The sequence below is a fragment of the Ooceraea biroi genome, chromosome 6, assembly GCF_003672135.1.
Source record: "Ooceraea biroi isolate clonal line C1 chromosome 6, Obir_v5.4, whole genome shotgun sequence".
NCBI classification, from domain to species: Eukaryota; Metazoa; Arthropoda; class Insecta; order Hymenoptera; family Formicidae; genus Ooceraea; species Ooceraea biroi.
This window is the reverse complement of record NC_039511.1, coordinates 14,443,952-14,466,003: the sequence shown is the minus strand read 5'-3', so window position 1 is coordinate 14,466,003 and position 22,052 is coordinate 14,443,952. Positions and strand designations below refer to the sequence as shown.

At 44.4% G+C, this 22,052-nt stretch overlaps 1 protein-coding gene across 1 annotated transcript in view; it reads left to right on the top strand.

The window, feature by feature from the left end:
- Positions 1-18,297, top strand: part of LOC105285875 (acid sphingomyelinase-like phosphodiesterase 3a) — a 34,883-nt gene extending 16,586 nt beyond the window's left edge. The window contains exons 2-11 of the mRNA XM_011350405.3: positions 669-742; positions 2,479-2,547; positions 3,130-3,307; positions 5,218-5,423; positions 7,714-7,910; positions 13,588-13,768; positions 14,338-14,447; positions 14,580-14,755; positions 15,390-15,521; positions 17,099-18,297. Of these exons, the coding sequence (XP_011348707.1) occupies positions 685-742; positions 2,479-2,547; positions 3,130-3,307; positions 5,218-5,423; positions 7,714-7,910; positions 13,588-13,768; positions 14,338-14,447; positions 14,580-14,755; positions 15,390-15,521; positions 17,099-17,219 (1,428 nt within the window). The 5' untranslated portion in view covers positions 669-684 and the 3' untranslated portion in view covers positions 17,220-18,297. The remainder of the gene's footprint in view (positions 1-668; positions 743-2,478; positions 2,548-3,129; positions 3,308-5,217; positions 5,424-7,713; positions 7,911-13,587; positions 13,769-14,337; positions 14,448-14,579; positions 14,756-15,389; positions 15,522-17,098) is intronic.
- Positions 18,298-22,052: the final 3,755 nt, after the last annotated feature.

Genomic DNA, 22,052 nt, shown 5'->3' with positions numbered 1-22,052 from the left:
CAAAGAGAGAACAAAGGGGCGCAGCTTGTTTTTGCATAAAGCGCAGAAATCCAATAGATTTGTTGATATTTCAAATGATTTTGGTATTCGTGTGATGCACTTTTTCCACGCGCCATGTCAAATACGTAAATCAACAAATCGCTCCTTTATCGGTCGAACCTGAAAGCGTACCGGCGCGCAAATAAAATTATTCCATATTAGGATGAATAAAACCTCCGAGCTTCGATTTCTACGAATTTCCGCGGAAGGTAGGAATCGATTTTTCCTACCTCGTACGCAATGAAAATAGAAAAAGAGAGGAGAATCTAGATCTGGTCCAAATTACGTGCGTTTATAGATGAGCTCACGTGCAAAATTATCCGCGGTCGCGCTAGCCGACATTAATAGTCGACCTATTTGCATATCGCGTTCAAGCGTCCGCACGAGGCGTTATTTCGCTTTGATACTGCACGGTGGGCGTATATATACTTATCATCTTTTATGACTGCAAGAATATTCCCTTTATCGGCGATACTCCATCTCGCAGCTGAATTCTTAACCGCGATCACGCGCGAGAGCGAAGCGGACTTGAACGCGATCGCGCAAACAGAAGAGGCCGCGCGATCGTTATCGCGACTTTGATCGTTGACATTCGGTTCCTGTAACGTACAAACGATCTGTAATTACAGGTGCGATTCCGGAAAGATGATACGCGACTACCTGATACTGCTCTCGTGGCTTTGCGCGGTACAAGGGAAAATAGGTGAGTATCGCACACGCTCTGTGACTTTGCATCGACGAGTACGGAGTAATCGTGATACTCGTACGTACGTGCGCTTATCTGGTTGCTCCGCTTTACGCGCAAGTAAATGTAATTTTAATCCCCTGCGAAGAGACACGAGAAATTCGCTCGTCCAGCCAAAGCATTATTAACCCTTTGCCTGTAAACGGGGGTCGTTTGTGTCCGGCCGAAAGCGACTATCTTCGGCACCTTAAAAACGGAGGAAGGGAGCCGCCTTGGACTATGTCGTGTAAAATTCTATCCAGACAGTGTACACACTCCCCAAGTTTAGTAAGCTTAGTCCACATACAGCCAGTACAGCAAGCAGTTCGAATTGCGTCTGGACGTAAACGACCCTCGTTTACAGTTAACGTATACCAAGTGTGTAGGTGAGTGACTTTTTCATCAACTCTTTTTACATTTTTTATAAAGATTTGTAATATATATTATTAGAAAATAAGTTTCAAGACAAAATCTTTAGTGTAAGTACACTTTTTAGCAGTAAAACATAATTATTTTTTCTCATATCAACAATTTTTATATGTAAATATTCTTTACTCAAACTATTTTTGTGAATAAAATAACATTAAAATAAAAAAGTATTGATTTTCTTGTAAAATACTTGTATTTTCATGCTTAAACAAATGTTTTAAAAATGCTTTTTTCATGCTCAAAAATTAAGCTTTTTTTTTTATTGTGCCATATTGCAATATTTTTTTATTGAAAGTATTATCCTTACGCTTTAATTTCCCGTTTGATTTTTTTATTTCGATAATTTGTCCCCAAATTCTAATTTTTTAAACAAAATAGTACGTTTTCCGTGTTTTACTTTGTTTACATAAACACATTGTTTAAACAAACTATTTTTTACTTGGTTTTCCGATTGATTTACAAAATAGAAGAGTCGATATAACTATACGAATTGTTTCAGATTTTTTAAAACAGTTTAACCTATTTTTTAATGAGGTGGACGTAAATGACCCCCGTTTACAGGATAAAGGTGCCATAAAAACGTTTACAGGCAAAGGGTTAAGAAAAAATTTATATTAAAATTAGATACATTTACATGTTGGGTATACAGCTGCGCATTCCTAGAATGATAAAGTTCACAAGATGCATTTGTCCTATTGATTTGATCGTTGCTAAAACGTAATCAGAATCCTGAGATGCAGAGACCTTTGTCTGCGGTGACGAAAAATTGGCTGGGATTGAAAAATTCCCATCTGCGAAACTAGTTCCGCTATGTGCGCCACAGCATTTTTTTCGTCGTGTGGACACGCGAATGTGATCTCTATGTTTATTTGTGACAATGGAAGCGCAGCGATTGGTGCGAGATACATTTTTCCGTATCTACAGCAGCGAAAATTGAACTCCCCGATATTATATTGGTTTTAATCCCTGGGTTAGAGACGAAAAACTTGTTTATTTAAAAGAGTATAAAAATGATGAAGTTTTTGAAAAAGCGCGAATTAAATCCCTTTATAAATGACGATGATATTTGAAATTTTCGCTGCTCTACATTAGCAAATAAATTATTCCAATTTGGCCTATCTATCAAATATTTTTGCGAAATTTTTTAATCGGCTGAAATCAGGGTTAATCGCGTTAAACGTTAAAACATCCGACTGAATGTTTCATTTGAAATCCAATTATTTGCAATTTGCGCTCTCTATCTTTTATTATCTCCAAACACGACTGATCAGATATTTGTATTGCAGGATATTTCTGGCATATCACGGATATTCATTACGACCCTAAATATTCTACGCAGGGAAACACCGCCACCAGTAAGTCAATACGGCTTGTCTTTAGCAATCTTTCCACGACTTTGCAAGGCGAAGAAATTGAACGAGGAAATTCCTTAATCTTGTTATTTGTACTTGTTACCGACACATTACGAGTTCTTGATTACTCGCACACAATTTGCCGACGTCCGACGACGAAAACACGTCTCTGAGTCGTGACACGTTTCATTTAGCGACCACCGCATGGACAAATCATTATCATTTCTCCAATAAGGGGGCAAAATTGCTATTTACTGACTTCCGGTATTTACGGATCATTTTAAAGTACTTGGCGTGTTCGACTGGCACGAGACTCGCACGAAACAGCAGCGGCTTAAATTACCACATAGTCCTACCCCCTCGTCTATCCGATCAGCCACCATCTTAGGGGCGCGTGTCAGTCGGACGTTAGCGGGACAGCGTGATCTAAACGCGACGCTGCACCCTGTCTTGCGACGCGCGTTTTATCTCGCAGCTCCCTACGATCACATGCACATACCGCTTTCTCCCTCGTCACCTCGCCGTTTCACCACCGCGCTTGCCGATGGTCTTTCGTGCACGCACCCCATTTACTCATGTTTTCAGTGTGCTGGAACGCTGGCACGAGGAACAGCATCGATGGCGGTCGAATAAGGCTCGACAGAAAACTGGCCGGCAAATTCGGCGACTACAGCTGCGATTCGCCCTGGGCGCTGATCGAGTCGGCGGCGCGGGCAATGAGATCGAAACAAAGCGAAGGAATCGAGTTCGTACTGTGGACGGGGTAGGTCGAGCGATTGTCCTTAATGTTTATTTCGCCATTCACCCCATGGTGATTTATTTTTCTTTTTTTATGAGAAAAAGGGTACTTTCAGCCTCCCCTCCCTCCCCCCCCCCCCAAGAGAGTGCCGAGGGGATTCTTACGCATTAAAACTTATCCCGTGGCTAGACGCGATTTACTAGGGGAATTCCAGGAATCGTGAAAGAGCGTAACGTCTGAGAAACCCGCCGTCCTTGCGCATCCATCCTGATTCCAGCAAGATGGGGTAACCACCATCTCGCTACGTCCCTTGATGTTGACAGAGGCTGAGTTAGGGCCTGGTTTCCTGCCCAGGCCCCAACTCCGCACTCGGGAAGGAAGGGATTCGGTAACTGGTTTTGCTCCTCCTCCCTTCTATGTAAGATACCGAAGGGACCGTCCATCCAAGACAGTCGACCAGTGTCGACCTCGCTCCCTATGCACTATTCGTTGGAGGGGGGAGATGAGCCAGAAAACCGGCTCATCGTCCAACCGCGTCCGCCCAAACGGGTGTTATCTCTCCATGGTGATACCTAGAAAGAATTTTATACGAGCAACATTTTTCGACGTTTCTTCTCATGTTGTTTTCGTGAATGTGGGTATTTCGTTGAATGAGTATCATATTTAATGGAGAAAAGATTAATTTCATCTGTTTTATTATTATTATTATCGTTATTTCCTTTCTCTTTCGCTCTTCCCTATTGTTATCTACCTCATTATTATTGTTATTATAATTATTATATTATTATCGTTACCAATTATTATCGTTGTTACTGTTATTATTACTAATTTATGTTATGCATATCTAGAATATTTATGAAAATATTCATAGTGCCTTTATGATAGTCAAGCGAGACATGCTATCATTACTAACAATTGTTAAATAAATTATTAACGTATTGTAATTTATTCATGAGGTTTCATGTATTATTGATAAAATTATAAACAAAATTCAGTGGGGATCGGCAACTTGTTAATTTAGTTATCGTGCGATTATTATACCTATAATGTATATGTTAAATTTATCGCCGTTGAATAAATTTACCTTACGAACGATTTGCTAGGGGCATACGACTTCCAATTAATTACCGGAAGCAAAGAGTACAGTTTCACTGAGCGATATAAGCTGTGTCCACGACCGATGGCTTTCTAGCCACTTAGCGTTGCTTCGTTGCACAATTATCGAGGAACGAGCATATAAAGGAACACAAGTAACAGATACTAAAAAACGACATGGTTCGAAGTGTGTATTTCGCAGAAAATGACGCAAATCCGTCGATATTAAATTTATCGCATATTGGAAATTAACAGAATTAAAAATTTCCTACACTTTCAAACTAATTTCAAATTCTATAATTTTCTCTGTGCACATCTTTTCCTAAGAGTAATCGTAAATTGTCTGAAAATCTTAGACTACCATAATTGATAAATTTATGATATCCCGGAGCGAAAAAAGAACACGCAAATTCACTTTACAAGAAAACCGTACGCGAGCGTTACTTTTCCCCTCATTCCGTATTCAGCCGAATTCCCCCGGGACTCGTTCGCGTCTTTTGCATGAATTTTCACCGATCTCCGTGATCGAAGCGACAAAAGCGAAGCGGATGGAGTTTAATCAGCCATCAGTTATCGTTGACGTAGTAATTATCAGCCTTCTCCTCAGGCGGCGACGCATCTGTCCGATGCCATCGCTCGGCGTCCCTGTCGCTACCATCACCCTCGCGTCGCATCGCGTCGCTTCATCTCGCGTGCCGCCGCGACGCGCCCTTATTCCGCGACGTTTCCTCTTCCTCGGCGTATTTATCAGCGATAATCACCGGCGCTCGCGTTCCGTAATCCCCGGTACGGGCGTTCTATGTAACTAGGACTAACGAGGCTGTAACTACTTGTTGCAGCGACGCGCTGACGCGCACCGTCGGCATGAGCGTGGAGCTGCGTCTGCAGTGTTTGCGGAATTTGACCGATCTGTTGCACCGCACATTCAAGGGACAATTCGTGTTCCCCGCACTCGGCCACGAAGACATCGGCGTCAATTACACGCAGCTCGCGAATATCTGGCAGAACTGGCTTCCGCCGGAAGCGCAAGACACCTTCGTGAACGGTACGTATAAGCGAGCGATGCTCGCCGTTCGGCGACGGAGATCGTCATCTTTCAGAACAAGAACAATCGCGCATATTCGCAGACAAAGAGATAACAAATGCTTTATTTTTCTTCTCGCTTTATTCACGATTTTTATAACATGCTCGGATATTACGGCTTGAGAGTTGTCACGAGCCAATTACCGATTGAGGTACGAGTTTGACCACTAGCGCGTTTCGCGTTTATACACTGAGAAAAATTTTCATCGGATAAATCGATTAATCGATAAGTAGTGTTTCCGATGGTTAATTGTGTTTTCTGATTAAATGATAGATATCTTCATCCGATGAAATGATGAAAACCGATGAAATTTGATCAGAAAATTAGTCGCTCTTTGTATATCCGTTGTAATTTTCATCGGATAAAATAACAATAAGATCGGATAAAATGACGATAAGATATACAATTTAATCGGATAAAAAAAGAGTGATCAAGCTGTATCCAATCATGTATTATTCGATGAAAAATGATAACCGCTAAAATTATACAACGAATATTTCCGATCGAATACGCACATATATTTAAAAAATTATAAAGTTAATACCTAGGTTAATACATTATGAAGAGAATATATGAGGGTTCATGAGTATAATAAACTGTTGTTAATATATATATTCGCTATTGCTTCCAAGCTTGCATCAGGCTCGCGCTAATGTTCGAGATTTCAAGCTCGCGCGAGCAATATTTGGCTTGCGACACTCTGAAAGCGTATTTGGTGATTGGCTGTGGGTGGTGGGTGGCGTGAGGGAATCCAATCCACATGGTAATATCCGAGCACATTATAAAATCGCGAATGAAGCGAGAAAAAAGCTTTTGTTATCTCTTTGTCTGTGATTCTGCGCGCTATATCGACCATTGTATTTATTACTAAACTATTATTCTTGTAATACTACATAATTGTTCAGCAGTATTATATTCATGCCATTTATCTTCACGTGAATAATGATGGATATTAATACTAAACGAGCTTAAATCGATCTAACAAGCGGATTTCCATCAAAGCACTTCCATCAGTTGGATCAATTTCGCGTAGTTGCATGTGCAACGATTTGCAAGCGTTGTAAGTTCATACCGATTGAAAACGAAAGCCCCCTTCGGGCGAGCGCGTCGCATAATGTAATGTTCACAAATTGGTTAGCTTGATCGATTGATGAATAGAAATTACCTTGCAATATCTCGCAGCGAATCCGGTGATAAACAATTTAAGATTGTATCGTAATTATCGTAGTTCGTGTTGTTGCACATAGTTATTATTATTTTAATGTTATGTCGATCAAGAGGTATATCGTTTTAATAAATGCCGATTGAGAAAATTAAAGAATTTTATCGTCATTCGTTTTCAGTACCTCTATTCTCACTTTACTATCTATTTAATTCTTCCTCTGACAGATTGTATCGTCTTTTAATACAATCGAGTGCTAATTAGTTTGATATCTCGCGGCGATTATTTGCATTTGAAGAAACGGTTTAGAAACAATTGCTTTACAAAATTACCTTATTTAAACCTTATTTAAATTTAAACAGTCTCTAGTCAGTAATTAATATCCTATAAAGGTTAGCGTTTCCGTATTCATTCGACTTTCCACGAATGGCGATGCGGAGATTACTCGGGAAAGTTTTGACAATCAAAGCGCATCGGGATACAGCTATGAGATATTCGTGAGATATTCATGAGAGGACATAATGACCATTATCTCGATTAAAGTAAGAAAGGATAAAGTAATATAACCGCCTCGTTTATCATGCTGTTTCGTACCATTGATCCTCTTCCGATTGAGAAAGCTAGTAAAAACGGGTTTCGAAATAAGTTAATTTCTCGCTAAGCATTGATGATACACGAGTGCACATCTTTAAAAAGTATTAATTGGAATTAATTAAGATGTTTATCGTTAAGTCATAATATGTGATATTTTACAAAATTCGTTGCCAACTCTTGAAAAACATAAAAAAGCAAGAATTTTGTTAAAGTTTATGTAATAATACCAAAGCGCTGAAAAAAAGACTAAAGATCTTTGGCAAACACCTAATATTAATGTCGAGAAAGAGGTGTTTTATCGCGCCCCAGGCGCTACATAAATGATCGACAAACGAGGCTCGCGCCGCTCTTTGATTCGATACGCGCAACGGATCGATGCAACATTTATGGATGCTATCTCTCCCTCTGAAAATATTACGGCACAAAGTAAGCTTATTGACGAGCATAAATTCGCCTCGCTCTTACCGCCACGGCGCTATTCTAACTTTGTTGCAGCTGGCTACTATACGATCGAGCAGCGCATGAAAAAATATCGGATCGTCTTCCTTAATACAAATTTGTGGCTGAACCCGATCGACAACCGTATGCTGCACCGCATGGGAAGCAGCACGGTCGATAATACGCAAGATCCCTTCGGCCAGTGGTCCTGGTTCCAGAAGGTTCTCGAAGACGCGAGGAAGAAAAAGGAGGCGGTAAGTTGAGTTTGCACAGCACACGATATTGTCCCATCTAGCGTGTTATTTACTGTGCGTTAGACGCATCGTTTCTTTTTTTTGTCACTGTATCGCTCTTTTTCCTTCGTGTTTCATCGCGATCAATTAATTCCCGTATCCGCCACATTGTATCGTTTATCGATTTTTGTGGAGCGGGGATATAGTGTGGAACGATGATGAGGCTGGGTCTTTTGCGGCCCGAATGTGGGTGATGAGGAATTAGTGGTAAGCTGATACCAACGAAATTCAATGATCCCGCACCGACCGCGATCGATTCTATTTGAACAATCTGTCTTTGAACAATGGAATTTTTCCCGTTTAATATACCTGCCGCATTATTTTGCCAGCAATATCGATCCATGGCACCGTCGCTCTTCACAACGAACGTGGAAGTAAATTAAGCGGAAGTATTCGACGGGACTATCTTCATACGTAATTTGGTTTCAAAACGAATATCGGCCACGTTGGCATAAAGGTCGCGCTGAAATTTTTCATGCTGGTTGAACCACGTGCAGGTGTGCGTACATGCGTGTATTTGCTCGTGTGTCGTACAGATTGCACGCGACGTCGAAGGATAACATAGAGGGTAAAGAATTTTTATGTGCCATCAATTTTCTCGGAATGATATCTCGCTGTTAATCAGTAAAAGCGAAAGAAAACGATATTTCGAGGGTTATAACTCTTTTGAACAAAGATGATCATGTAATTTTGTAAAAAAAGTCATATAAAAGCACAAATTTTGGTGAGATCGATTAAATGTGTCAATTAAATAATTTAACGTTAAATAACGTAACGTTAAATGTGCAAACAACAAAGTTTGAGGTATTTTCTTCAGCGATGAATATATTACTAGTTTATCCTGAAAAAAACTTGCATGAAATGATCGCTCTGCAAGTATGGAACGAGGAACTGTTTTTCTCTACACGTCCAATAAATTTCCGAGTAGATTTTTAATCTGCGCCGCGACGGCTTGTTTTATCCAAAACTTTGCCAGCGTGCAAATATCCGATACAAACTTTCATCCGGTCTAAAAACGCCTTTGCAAGCTTATTGAAAAACACATTTTGCGAACTTCCCTTGTGAGATTAATATAAGGGCCTCCAAGCTCGCGCGCAATGCCTTTTGATTTAATAAATATTTCAATCTTTACAAGATGCATGAATAAGGTATGTTGTAATTTCTCCAAGCAAGATTTAAACATTTTTGCATTATATCTTAGCCTTTTCAATTTTTGACTATCAAGCTTTTGACTTTCCAAGCTTTGACTGTCGAGATGAGACAAATTAACTTATGCAGACATCGCCATGTCATTTATCCCAAAAGTTTTATATCATTTTGCAGCAGGCAGCAGAAGCTTTTGCGATTACTCGTGCCGTCAAACATCAGAGAATTACAGCAAATATCTCGTCGAGTAAATATGCAGGTATAAAACACTCCCAGGTATAAAACAGGCGTCTCGCGTGTCACACGACAAGTTGAGTAATTGAAGGGTGCCCATGCAAAGATATTACTCAGCTCCGCAGTTTATTGTTTCACAAAAAGCGTGAGAAACCCAAGAACTGGGGGTATTAGGGAAAATTTAAGGTGACGGTTACCCTCATCCCTTACCGTCGCGCAACACGATACGCTTGCCTCTCTCTTCTTTTTTTCATTTCAGGAACAAGATCGGCGATAAACGCGCGACAATTGCGACCGACCGCGACGGAGAGATCGTGGAATGTAATGTATCTCGCGCAGTTCGTCTCTTTTATTGAAACGCTAATATGTCGCAGGTGCGAATCATCGGCGAGATAAATTTGATGAAAGAAATTCTTGCATCGTACTTGCAGGAATACACATGAGGCGAATAAAGTCCCGTTGATCGATCTTCAATGGGGGATGATCTATCAAACGGGAGGAGAGAAGCTGTTGTCGTCATCGCTTCCGTTCCTTCTCGTTCACATGCTTATGAATTATGGAGCGTGACTGTATATAGACCGACCGTTGGAACCTGACAATTTCCGATTTTCTTGATCACGCCTCGATTCGCTATTCGTTCCCGGCTTATCAATTCTCGCGGCACATATCGACGATTCAGCTGCAGAGAGACTGAAATTTATAATCGCGGCTAACCGGATATTCTCGCAGGAGGATGGGGCAAATTGTATAATCACGTAGAAGATTCGAATGCAAATCGCGCGGAAGGGAGAGGAAGAGAGAGATAGAGAGACTTTCCGACGAATACAATTTCCCGAGATTTCCTTTTCAACGTATTGCACTGCCCCGGTTTGCGCCATAAAGCACGATGACAAATCGTAATTCCCATTACGCCCGGTATCGGAGATCGGTGCGATCCCATCGAGATGAAGGGACGATCGCAGATTTATCCTCTCCGTTCAGCGAGGCAATTAGTCGGGACGCGCCTGCTCTGCGAAAGCCACGGGTGTCGCGACGGTTCGGTATCGCGCGACCGAACAGAAATCTTGCAAGTCGGGACCTATCGAATATCGCGCGGTACCCGGGGTTATCGGTTATCGATTACGCCGCGGGGCGTGTAGAACGAGTTCGACATACGCGAGGGAGATCCTTCACGCGAGCGAGATGGCACGACCGACGATAAATTATGGAGGGACTTGGTATTCCATACACGGTGGCTGAGGAGACCCCGTTCGTATACGTAAACCGTTGCACGCCATCGCCATTGATCCCGATCGTATTAACCGGCGAGCGCAGCCCGAGAGAGCCGATCCGTCGCGTTTATCCGCGGTGCTACCGTCGCCATTCACCTATGTGCACGTTCGAAAAGGCAACCCTATTACCTCCCACGACACATAACGCCGTGGGTGGTTCATGCGCGAAGAGTGATGTTATTTTTCAGTACATCCCCGAGTTGCGCGCGCGCGAAAAAGAACTCCGCTTAAAAATCTTCGATGGCTACGCCCGAGTGTCGAAAATTATTTGTGAGCTTCACCATAACAAGTAGAGTCTTTGCGCTCAGTTTTATTCGCCGCGATGTTAAGAGATCGGTACACCGGCATCGTGGTGTCTTTATTCATGTCCAAGGCGATTTCGACATTGTTACTCGCGTTTACACTGCTGTATTTCATCAAGCTGCGTTATTTTTATCCCGTGATTGCAGTTTATCGATTATCCTCTTTGTTCGTTCGACAAGCTTTAAGGGACCGTAAATTTTTAAGGAGAGATAAGATCAACGTTAGGTGAACGATCACGATTGAGTAATAATGCATCTCGTGACCGGTTTCGATTAACCAGCCGTATTCTTTGCTCGATGGTCGCTCGCGATATTCCGCAAGCTCTCAGGAGGCTCCTAAAGGCTCGCCCTCACTCTCTCTCTCTCTCCCTCTCTCTATTTTTCCCTCTCAGAAAGCTCTCAGCGCGGATCAACGAGCGTAGAAGCAAAATAGCCGTCGTACGATAGGTCCTCTTCAAAGCGATGAAATGACCAGTAGGGTAATAACAATCGGAAAATGTAGCGAGCACGGCTCGTTGCTCTGATAACCAGCAATAATTCTCCTTCCCGCCTCCTCTCTCTCCTTTCTCAATGCTGCTCACTCGATCGTTCGGTGGACGCGTTCTCCGGGGATTTCCGGAAGAATTCTCGGAAAATCTTGTACGTCCTTATGTGTCCGGATAAAAAGAGCGCGCGGAGACACGGATGCGGAAAAGACGGCTGGGCGGAGGATCACCGGGAAGGGGGAGGCAGGGGCGAAGAAAAAGAGGGGTGAGGTGCAGGGCCGAGATAGAAATCGGATTTTCCGTGGACAGATATAATCCGACACCGGTGCCGCTTCACAAACGGTCCGAACAGGCTTCTCGATCCCCGGTATTCCCATAGAAACGAGCGGTGCATGGCGGCAAGCGGGCGGTTAGGGTGGATGGGCGAGTGGGTGGGATGGATCGATCGATCGTTCTCGACGTCGAAAGGATAATGCGATTACAAATTACGAACCGTTTAAGAGCGTCAGCGGCAAAACTGACCAATCAGCGGCCCATTGTAACCCGGTCCAATTCGTCGGTGCCTCCCTTGAATGGCAGTCGTGATTCCTGCACCTTCGGCAAAAGGCACTCGATAGCAATTTAAAATGGACGTCAGTGCGCTTTTCGCGCGCGATATTTTTTAATCTCGGGACACCGACGGTTTCGTTGTTTGCAGAGACTGCGTATTTTTTCCGCTCCCTCCTTTCTCCCCTCGGCGGGAGGGCCTTTTTGCGCTTATTCCGTGGACCGCAACGCGCGCGCGATAACTTGGCCGCGTAACTCCCAGATGCGTCACTCTCGTTCAATCGGGAATTTCGCATCCGCGATCGGCTGCCATTTACCTCTCAAAAGAGCCGGCTTTCTGCCCTTCATAGCGCGATTTCGCAAGAAAGAATCCGCGCTGTGAATGGAAAAATGTATCTCTCTCTCTTTTTCTTCCTTCATCTTGCCTTTCGCTCTTATCCACTTAACGAGTTTCTATCTGTCTGCTATCTGGATTGAGACAGCCTCGTGAAGATATTCTCGCTATGACTGGCTCGTTCCGAACACTATTGAGTATTAATTACTAGTTTTATTGATTATTTAATACATCATCAATAATATAATTGAGCATATCAAATAACTAATGAAAGAGAATATGCATAATCGTAGCGATCGTTAATACTAGATCAACGCAAGTCATATTTATCACGGAAAATTACAATTATGCAGTTTGGACGTATAATCATTATCGATAAAAATGATCAGCTTTGATGTGTCTATCGCTCTTGAAAAATCATTCCCTCGATAATTCTAGGTACTTTTTCAATCAGAGCCCCCTTCTCGGGAACACTCGACGTCAACTTCTGCGTCAATTCGCGTTTCGAGCCAGTGGGACTAATTTCGCGTACGTGTCCGATTAGGTATCTAGTCCTTCGTATCCGATCCTTCGTCGTCGTGACAGACACATGATCGAGCAAGTGGTGTACGTGCGTGTGTTTGTGCGGCACCATCCGCGAGCAACCGGCCGGTTTGCCGACGCTAACGAGACTTCCTGCGTCCCGAGAGACACACCGCGTAGCCACGTACGTGATTCACCCTGGAACGTCTGTTTAGCCGGGACGCAGTCACGCGATATAACTAAGGGTCGCTGTTGAATGAGAATGCCCCCGCTCTTCGGCGAGGGACATCGATATTTAGCATTGACACTGTATACGCATTCGCGCATTGGCAGTTCTCATTGTGCTCGCGCATTTATAGGGATTGGTCTTTTAATCTGCAATGCATCCATAATGCATTATCTGGAACAGGCGAGGCAACGTCAGCAAGCAGATTCGGACACGTCGGACGCGCTCGACATTTCGCACGATGAAAATTTCATTGGAATCAGATAGGACTGTGAGCGACGAACACATGAGCGATATTACGCCCTTGTCCAAGTTTTTTGTGATATAAACAGATTTTATCGCGGCGAGATACGCACGCCGCGGTGGGAAATTATTCTGTATCAGGTAAACGTCAGAGGTTGATGCGGGGGAGCATCTGTAGTATCGGGGGCGATATCGAGTTTTCGTGAACGCATATTAAAGTAGAATAGATAACGAAACAGCGAATACCACTTCGACCTAATGCAACTGTGCAGGCTCCCGAAATATCGATATCCGATGCTCATTTCTATTCCGCTCTCTGTGTTGGTCAGGTGTACATAGTCGGCCACACGCCGCCAGGAGTGGACGACCATGAAAGCGGAGCCGCAGCACTCAACGAGAGACACAACACGAAGTATCTGCAGGTGGTGCGACTCTACTCGGACATCATCCGGGGACAGTTCTTCGGCCACTGGCACTCGGACACGTTTCGCGTGATTTACAGCGACACAGGTTGTACCCGGGGCACCCCGTGCACGATTGCTACGTTAGGAATGCTTAGATCAGACGGCCGACGCAACGGGGCGATGCACGATAAGAAGCGAACACGCGATTACGCGACTGCAGCAACGGCGAATTATGTGATCCATCGCACGCGCGCCCGCGGCGCCAGCAATATCTCGCGATATCGCCGTCGTCGGTATTTTTCTACCAATTTCCGGACAGGATAACAGATCGCGCGTCTATTTATCTTGTTTTCTTATCGGGGGGACGTCAGTGGAGGGTTGAATAACTTGGACCCTCAACGGCCAGACCCGTCTCCCGGAGACGTTTGTCGGACCGTCCTATTTTCCTTTGCCCCACCGCGGGGCCAAAGGCGAGTGGGACGCCGCGCCGTATCAACCCCTCAGCGAATTGTTTATCACTCCTCATTGATCTTGCGGATCTTGTCTGCCCGGAGGAAACTTGCCTCCTCGGTGCATCCGTATCGCTTTATCAGCTGTCGCTTTGCTCTTAATCTTATTAACACTCATAGCGCGCAATTAATTATTCCACGAAACGATAACCCGGGTACTGAACAGGTCTGCCCGTATCCTGGATAATGATGGCTCCCAGCATAACGCCGAACACCGTCGGAGGACCCAACAACCCGGGCTTGCGACTGTACAAGTTCGAAACTAACACCGGACAGGTACGTGGCGGCGGCTTGCATGCATTCTCGATAATATCTCGGCGTACCCGTAACGGTCTATTTGCGCGACGTGCCGATTTCAAAGGGCCACAGAAATGTACGATGCACGTGTGTGCGTTGTGTGTTGCGCAGATTCTGGATTACACGCAGTACTATCTTAATCTGCCCGAAGCGAATTCAAACGGCAAAGCGAACTGGGAGGTCGAATACTCGCTGCTCGAGTATTACGAGCTGCAGGAGATATCGGCGATCACTCTTCATGACCTGGCGGACCGATTTACACAATCGAATGATTACGCCTTCGTCAGGTACGTTGTGCGACGGACGGATCGATATTTCGCGCTCGCGCTCGCCCGCATAATGTATCGCTGAAACCGTAATAGCCACCCCCTCCCTGCTAATTACCGGCCTCGATTACGCCTTGAGCCACGCGTGCCGTGTAGCCGACACATTTTTTTTCCCCGAAGTAATCAGCGGATCCGCGACCAGGACGTTGAACAAATAACGCTCATCTAATAATGCTCGTATCGTGATGCTAGCCGCGATTTCACATAAAGAATCACCGGCCACGTTTGTCTCGTAATCTTCCATCTATCATGCCGCTAGACGGTACATTTCACGTAATCGTCGGTTGCCATAAAAATTCCGACGGCCGTCAACGCGCGATGCGCCAAGCGTTCGGCAATCGTGTGAGATATCTCGGTTCGGATTAATAATCCCCACGTTTCTGCGAGCGCGAGCCGGCAATTATCTCCCGCGATAATATCCCGGCCGGCGACGTGATAATTACCCTCTTCGAGACGCGCGCGCGTTATTACGATGCTAATGACAGCGCTGGCCAGTCGCGTTCTCCTAATGTGCACAAGCTCGGTACCGGTGTGTATTATCTTTCCTCGTGCATCCCGCACGCGTTTTGCGGGGCATGTTCCCTCTGTCCTGCAGGTATTACGCGGCCAACACGGTCTCGCTGCCGCGCGAGGTGGAGCAGATCTGGGGCTGCGGCGGTCCGCTCAACGGAGTCTGTGCGCTGCATCATTATTGCACCGTGACGAGGCTCAATCCCGAGTCCTATAGGTATGCCACGTTATACGATTATGTGTTCCGATTCATTCCATTAATTTCATTATTCCGTGGACATCACGTTAGAGAACACATGTAAGCGAGTGAAAAGCCATTATTACGTGCGTGAGACCTGATGGCTCAAATTTAATGTCCAGCTGAGAGTCCAACTTTTAAAACTACAGAAAGTACAATTTAATATTTGATACATACGTACGCATGTACACACACGCATAGACAAAGGGCGTTTTACGATCCCTGTTCAAGCTCAGAAAGGTAGTAAATCTCACCGAGAAGATCGTTTTTGTCAAGCGATCCGTCCTCTGACACGCTTGAAACGCACCGCCGTAGATACGCAACCCTTTGTGTGCAGCGATGACATATATATATCAAAGGATATATAATTCTTTGAATACAAAAGACGCAAGAAAATAGGGAAAAAGCTTATTCCTGCTTTAACAGACTATATACTAAAATTATACTGTGAGCCATATTATATATCGACTTCTTTTATGCATACTAATAATATCGATATGGTTTCTTATTCGGCGGAATATGCTAAAAGCCTGGCATATTAGTATACGGGAGAGATAAAGATTAAATCTCGAAAGCGTTATCTCGAGCGTTTAAAATTTCAAGGTGGAACAAGTTAGTAATACACATAACGGAGTAGATAAATGTCGGCACAAAGATGGATAAACGAAAAGACGGATAGAGGGGGATTACTGCACTCTCCAATATTCCAAAAGCGGCGGGACATCTTCCTAAATTAAACACCGTGAAAGCCCTCGTAGTTTGAAAGCGTCATATAATCTTGCAAAGTCTTGGAACAGTTTCAAAGAATCCAAAGATTTCAGAGAATTTTCAGCGCGGCGATGTTTCGAAGTAGCGAATAATGTTGCATTAGCCGGTAATGTTGTAGTACTTTCCGACTTACAGCTCGCAAAAATAAGAACATACATCGCGTGCATTCTTAAAGAACCTCGCGCGAATCTTCTCTAACGCTCGAAGCGAGGAGCATGCATTATGCATCGGGCAAAACGGTGACGGAAAAATATATTATTGATGGAATAAGAAATGCTTTTTTTTCTTAAGTCTTTTTACGATTCGTTCTCGGTTTGACACGTCGCGCGGAAAAGTAACAAGAACGCAATATCGTGGTAGTTGGTGCCTGCTCGGAGTCGCTAGTCAGTTTGCTTTCGAACTTTCGAAAGTTGCGAAGGCGCGAAGCTTCCGCGACCTCGAGCAAGATTCAACGATGAACCGAAACTTGGACCGCATCGTGCATAATGCACTTGGATTCTTGCACAAAATAGTCTGTTTATCGCTATTTATCTTACATGTAATTATCCTTTCGTCGCAATCACATATTATCGAAATTCAGAATCGGAATGAATCGGAAAGTTTAGTTTGATCAATTTCAGTATAAATGCTAAATAAATCAATGAATTATTTATTAAAATATTTCTTCGAAAAAGAACAGCTGAATAATAATTTTTATATATTAATTTTTTAAATAAAATTATCAAGATTCAACGTTTTAACAATATAACGTGTCCATATGTATGCATGTGTGTACATTGTATTTCCAGGGAATGCTACTCGTCCTATGCTTACGCCCTGGCATCTACGGGACACTCCACCGTGCGTCTCTTCTTCGCGTTGCATCTGCCAGTCCTGCTGATCTGTGCTGAGGTCCTGAACGACCGGTAGGATAAGCGAGACGAGGAAACTCGCGATAGCGCGGACTACGGCCCGCGTCGGCTCTCCACGACAGTCTGCATCTTCTTCCTGGCAGCGTCCGATCGGAATGCACGCCATCGATTAACAGCAGATCGGATCGGTCTAGGAGCGGATCGTTTAGCGATGCGGCGATGCGACGCCGCCCGGTGTGTCGTCTACTTTGTCTATGTCTCTGTCGTGTCTCCGTCTTCTCCTTGTCGCGCCACCGAAATTGTTTAGGCGCGCTCTCGTTCCGTCGTGTTTGGTGTTGCGTGTGTTCGCCCGTACGCGTTTTTTAAATGAGAGGCTGTAAAATCCGAATTCCGGACAGAGGTATCCAGATATTCCAAGTATTCGGACGCCACCGCGGTTCGGCTTTGAGATCAAAGTATCCGAATAATTGGGCTCATATACAATTGCTCGGAGAATCCTGCGAACCCGAACGCGATTCGAATGAAACGGATACTTTGTGTAATTCGAATAATTCGAATATCTTCGGTGATTCGAGTCTAGAATAAAATCGTGCAGCTTTTACCCACATATCCCGAGTAATAGAGAACGAGGAAGAAAGGGGATCGCGTTCGAAACTATTCTTTTCGTCTTCGTCCGCAAATTTCACGAGCTCTCGAGCATAAATCGTCGATCGACGTAGCGTTCCGCCCAGTGCGGCGATCCAAATGTTTCGCGCCCGCGAACAACTGCCAGAGTGCGGCAACTATCCCTGGTAAGGCGCGGCATACCACGGGGATAGATAGGTGAAAACGGATCGGAAGGGTCGAGAATTCCCTTTAATCGTATTGACGTCGCACTCTCTCGGATACATATCGGTGTCTCGCGGCACACTTACATTCAAATGTAATTAAAGTTTTACACGAAGGACTCCTACGCCGCTTCGTAATTCAGTGTCAAAACTCCGGAACACCGCCCTGGAAACGCTCCGAGCAAAGTCGACGACTCGAGAAGGAGGCTGCGTCGAAACTCTCATAGCTTAAAGATTATATTCGTACTACCATTTCGCGATTGTCGGAACGATGCAGTATTTCTTAATAAAGAACTCATGGATTTGTAATGGACGCATTCTCATTCTATTTATCCTCTACTTGCCGCCATTCCTTTCCCGTCCCATCTCACAAGACACCATTATCATTATTATACATTATTTATTTTATTTTTATTAAATAAATATTTATCACATTTACATATGTATGGCGAAATTAAAGGATCGCTATAAAGGTTACAACGAGGGGCTTTGCGGGTCGATTTAAAAAACAGCACTCTCCGTCATAAAAAAGGAAGTCATTAACAATTAGGAGCACGAAATCCGTTGAATGATCGCGGGCTTTTAAAAAGCAATTATCTACCCAGATATTATTTCTCACGGCTACGGGGATGAATGCAGGACTGCCGCGATCCTCATCCCGGCTCATTTTCAGACTACGATGAGCAGTTACCAGAATTCAGAATTTACTCGTATAACGAGATAGAACGGGGGAGAGGTCTCAATTAATTCCGCGACCGCTACAGTTAGCAGGCTAACCCAACTTCCCTAAACGAGCTCCGGGGCTCGTGCACGTGGTGACAGCAAATATGAAGATAAGTCGTTCATTAACACGAAGAGAACATTTAGCGGAAAATGTGAGAATTTTGTTGGCGTAATGAGAACCCGGCTGCTTTCCCGGCGATAGGGTTTTGCGCTGGCGAGAAAGAGAACCCCAAGATATCCAGGATCCACTCGCCAGTCAGTGCATACCCTACCTCGTCGGCCATCCCTCCACGGTAAGTATGCGTAGCTATGCGTAAATATATATGCGTGCGCCCGTAATTGCCCGAGACGTGAGTTAACGTTTAGTACGTGTTCTGTTATGCATTCATATGAATATTAAGCACACACATACATACACATGTAACATATATATTTTATATATACAATGTATATATGTTATGCATATCATGTGTGTACAAAGAAAGAGAGAGCAGGAGGGAGGGAGGGAGGGAGGGAGAGACCAAAGTCGCGCAGTCCCGGGAGATTGCGCGAATTCATCGCTCATCGCTGCTGCAGAATCGCGGTATCGCGAACGTTGGGAATCTCCACCGTACGTGTACATCCACCATGTCACGTACTCCCGTTCACCGTCTGTTTTGCATGTGCACGCGACCACGTATCGCGAGATGCTTCCAACGTTGGAGCAGAAACACGGTTATAACATTCGTATTGACATAAATCTTTCGCCCACTTTCCGTACACAAGTCATACACGATGAAATTACCAAGCGCATCTCAAACGTGTACATCTGAAACGTATCCGTGTAAATAACGAGATCGTGCAATATGTTTATTGCTTGCATGATACGCGAGATGATACTCAAATTATCGAGGATCGTTTTGAAACGTAGCACGTAACTTCTTATAAATTATCGGGTATCCAAGAGCGACGGAGCGTACGGAGTATGACTTTATAAAAGCAAGGCAGCATCTTCGAAATTTTCATATTTGATAGAGTACCCCCTTCGTCAAACCGATCTCCAGAGTATCCTTGAGAAGCTCGAAAAAGAATTTAATCTGGCAATTAAATGCAAAAAACGTAATAGTCGTAATGAAAATTGACACATAAAGTTGTGATCGATATGCATCCCTAATCGCGTCCCGATACGTCGCAGGTTGAATAATCATGAGCTCGCGAAGGGGAACGGGCTCTTCCGATCCCATCCGACATCAAAATCCTTTTATAAGGGAGTTTGGCTCTTTACTTAATTCTTCTAATTCGGAGAGGCTGGGGAGTCGTGACCCTTCCTTGATTCCCGACCATTTCCATATTTCTTCCGTCCCGCTGCCCTCGTGGGAGGGCGCAGGGGAGTAACGCCGCCGGCGCGACGGTGGGAAAGTATTGTCGTAGTAAGGTGGCCGCCCGCGGCATACAAATAACGTAGTTTTCATAGCGCCACGGCGTACCCGGTGCCGCTAACAATGAATGAAACGCCAGCGTCGTTATCATCTGCGCTCGACCGGATAAATAAATACGACGTAGAGCTCGACGTAGAGAGCGGAGGAGCGATTTTTATTAGAGATACGTTCCACGAGCAAAACGGCCGTGCACGTGCGCACCGATATCGTCGAGATTATGGTCGAGATTTATCGCGTACCTATAAATTCCAAAATATATCCGTCCTATGAAAAAAACTATAATTCCGCAGGCCGAAATTGCGGGATTGAATCGCGCAGAATTCTTTATCACTACCAAATGTAATATATATATATATGTATAAAAAATATATATATATACATATATATGTATACATGGATCATGATTGATTTATGGGTATTCAGGCAGTGATGTCGACGTGCCGTGGAGCCGCGGAATTAATCGGGCGCGAGTGAGTATCCGGTGTTAAATATTGAATTAGCGCTCCATTTATTCTCTCGCCGAGTCATTAATTATTGGACAAAAGCAAAAGATTTCGCGATTAATTAATGCTCACAATAGTGTAGTAGGATGTACCCGCACTGCGTTAAAATGACAACGATGGCCAATCGACGCGAGATATGACGAGCATCGCGCGCCTAGATGAGCGAGATGGGTTAACGTTTAGCACCGCGTCGAACGTTGCACCGATTCCCGTGCAACATGTACGTGATTTTTGTTTGTGCGTTACGCCGATATACGTGTGTTACGCCGAAGCAAAAACGGATATTTCAGCGCGCTCGTTGAGTGCTGCAGCGATACGCGTTGCTACACACACGGTATTTCCGGCGAGCGAGTGGAGTACACGAGCTAGTCATTCGGCTGGCGAGCGTCATTGAACCTTGTCGATGGAGACACGGAGCCATCAAAGCTACGCAAAACTGGAACATGGAGACGACGTTGTTTCGGACGACGTTTGTCCACGGCTTTTAACTCTCAAGTGCTGCACTCGGCGTTCATGGAATCACGCGCCCTTACGGGGGAGTAAATGTTGAACATTTATTTTTACATATAATATCATGGCAAACAAGTTGCGAATAAAAATTTAATTAGAATATTGTTTGCTTGGAGTTAATTGAAGAGCGCGATTTTTTATTATTTATTTATACGGTAGGAAATCATATTTCAACGGGTTTGAATTTTTTGTATACATTGATAGTGCTGAACGCTAGTAACACAAGTTGCTCCACGTAATCTCCCTCATGTGATAATAAAACATTAAAATTCATCCTCAAACTTTCGTCCTTGAAAAATCGCATCCCGCGAACCGCCGTTGCATGCCGAGGCACGTGACACACGCACCCATCCATTCTACCACGCTATAAGCGGCAGTTTCAGGACGAGGATGGTGAAGCACGATGGCAAAGACGGGCAAGCGAAATTTAATTTAAAACTAGAATTCTGTCGTAAGATTACAGGGGCCGGTGGACGGGGTAAGTCCGGTAATTAATTTGCGAGGATTACTTACCGGTAACTTGGCAAAAGTTGGCGGGCCACACCGCGAGATCCCTCCGGTCACCGGTCGGGACGGCCTGTCTGTAACGCAAACTCATTATAACGGAATCTCCAATAATCTCGGGACGTCATTCGCGCCGAGCTGGCCAGCAACGTGCCGAGTTATCGTGTTAACGCAGGTATATGCGACTATCGACCGTCGCTCTCGGTTGTAGGATAAAGTAGCATCTAGTACGTATCCCGGTGAAGCGTGTATTACATACGCACGCACGGTATCTGCTCTCATCCCCTTTGCACCACCGCCGGACTCGTGCGTGTACGTATACTCGCGTCGAAGCCACCCTCGCCTCCGGCGCAGCCGGTCGTTCCTCCTCTCTGTGGAGCAGACAGCTTTATGATCCGCTTTTGTT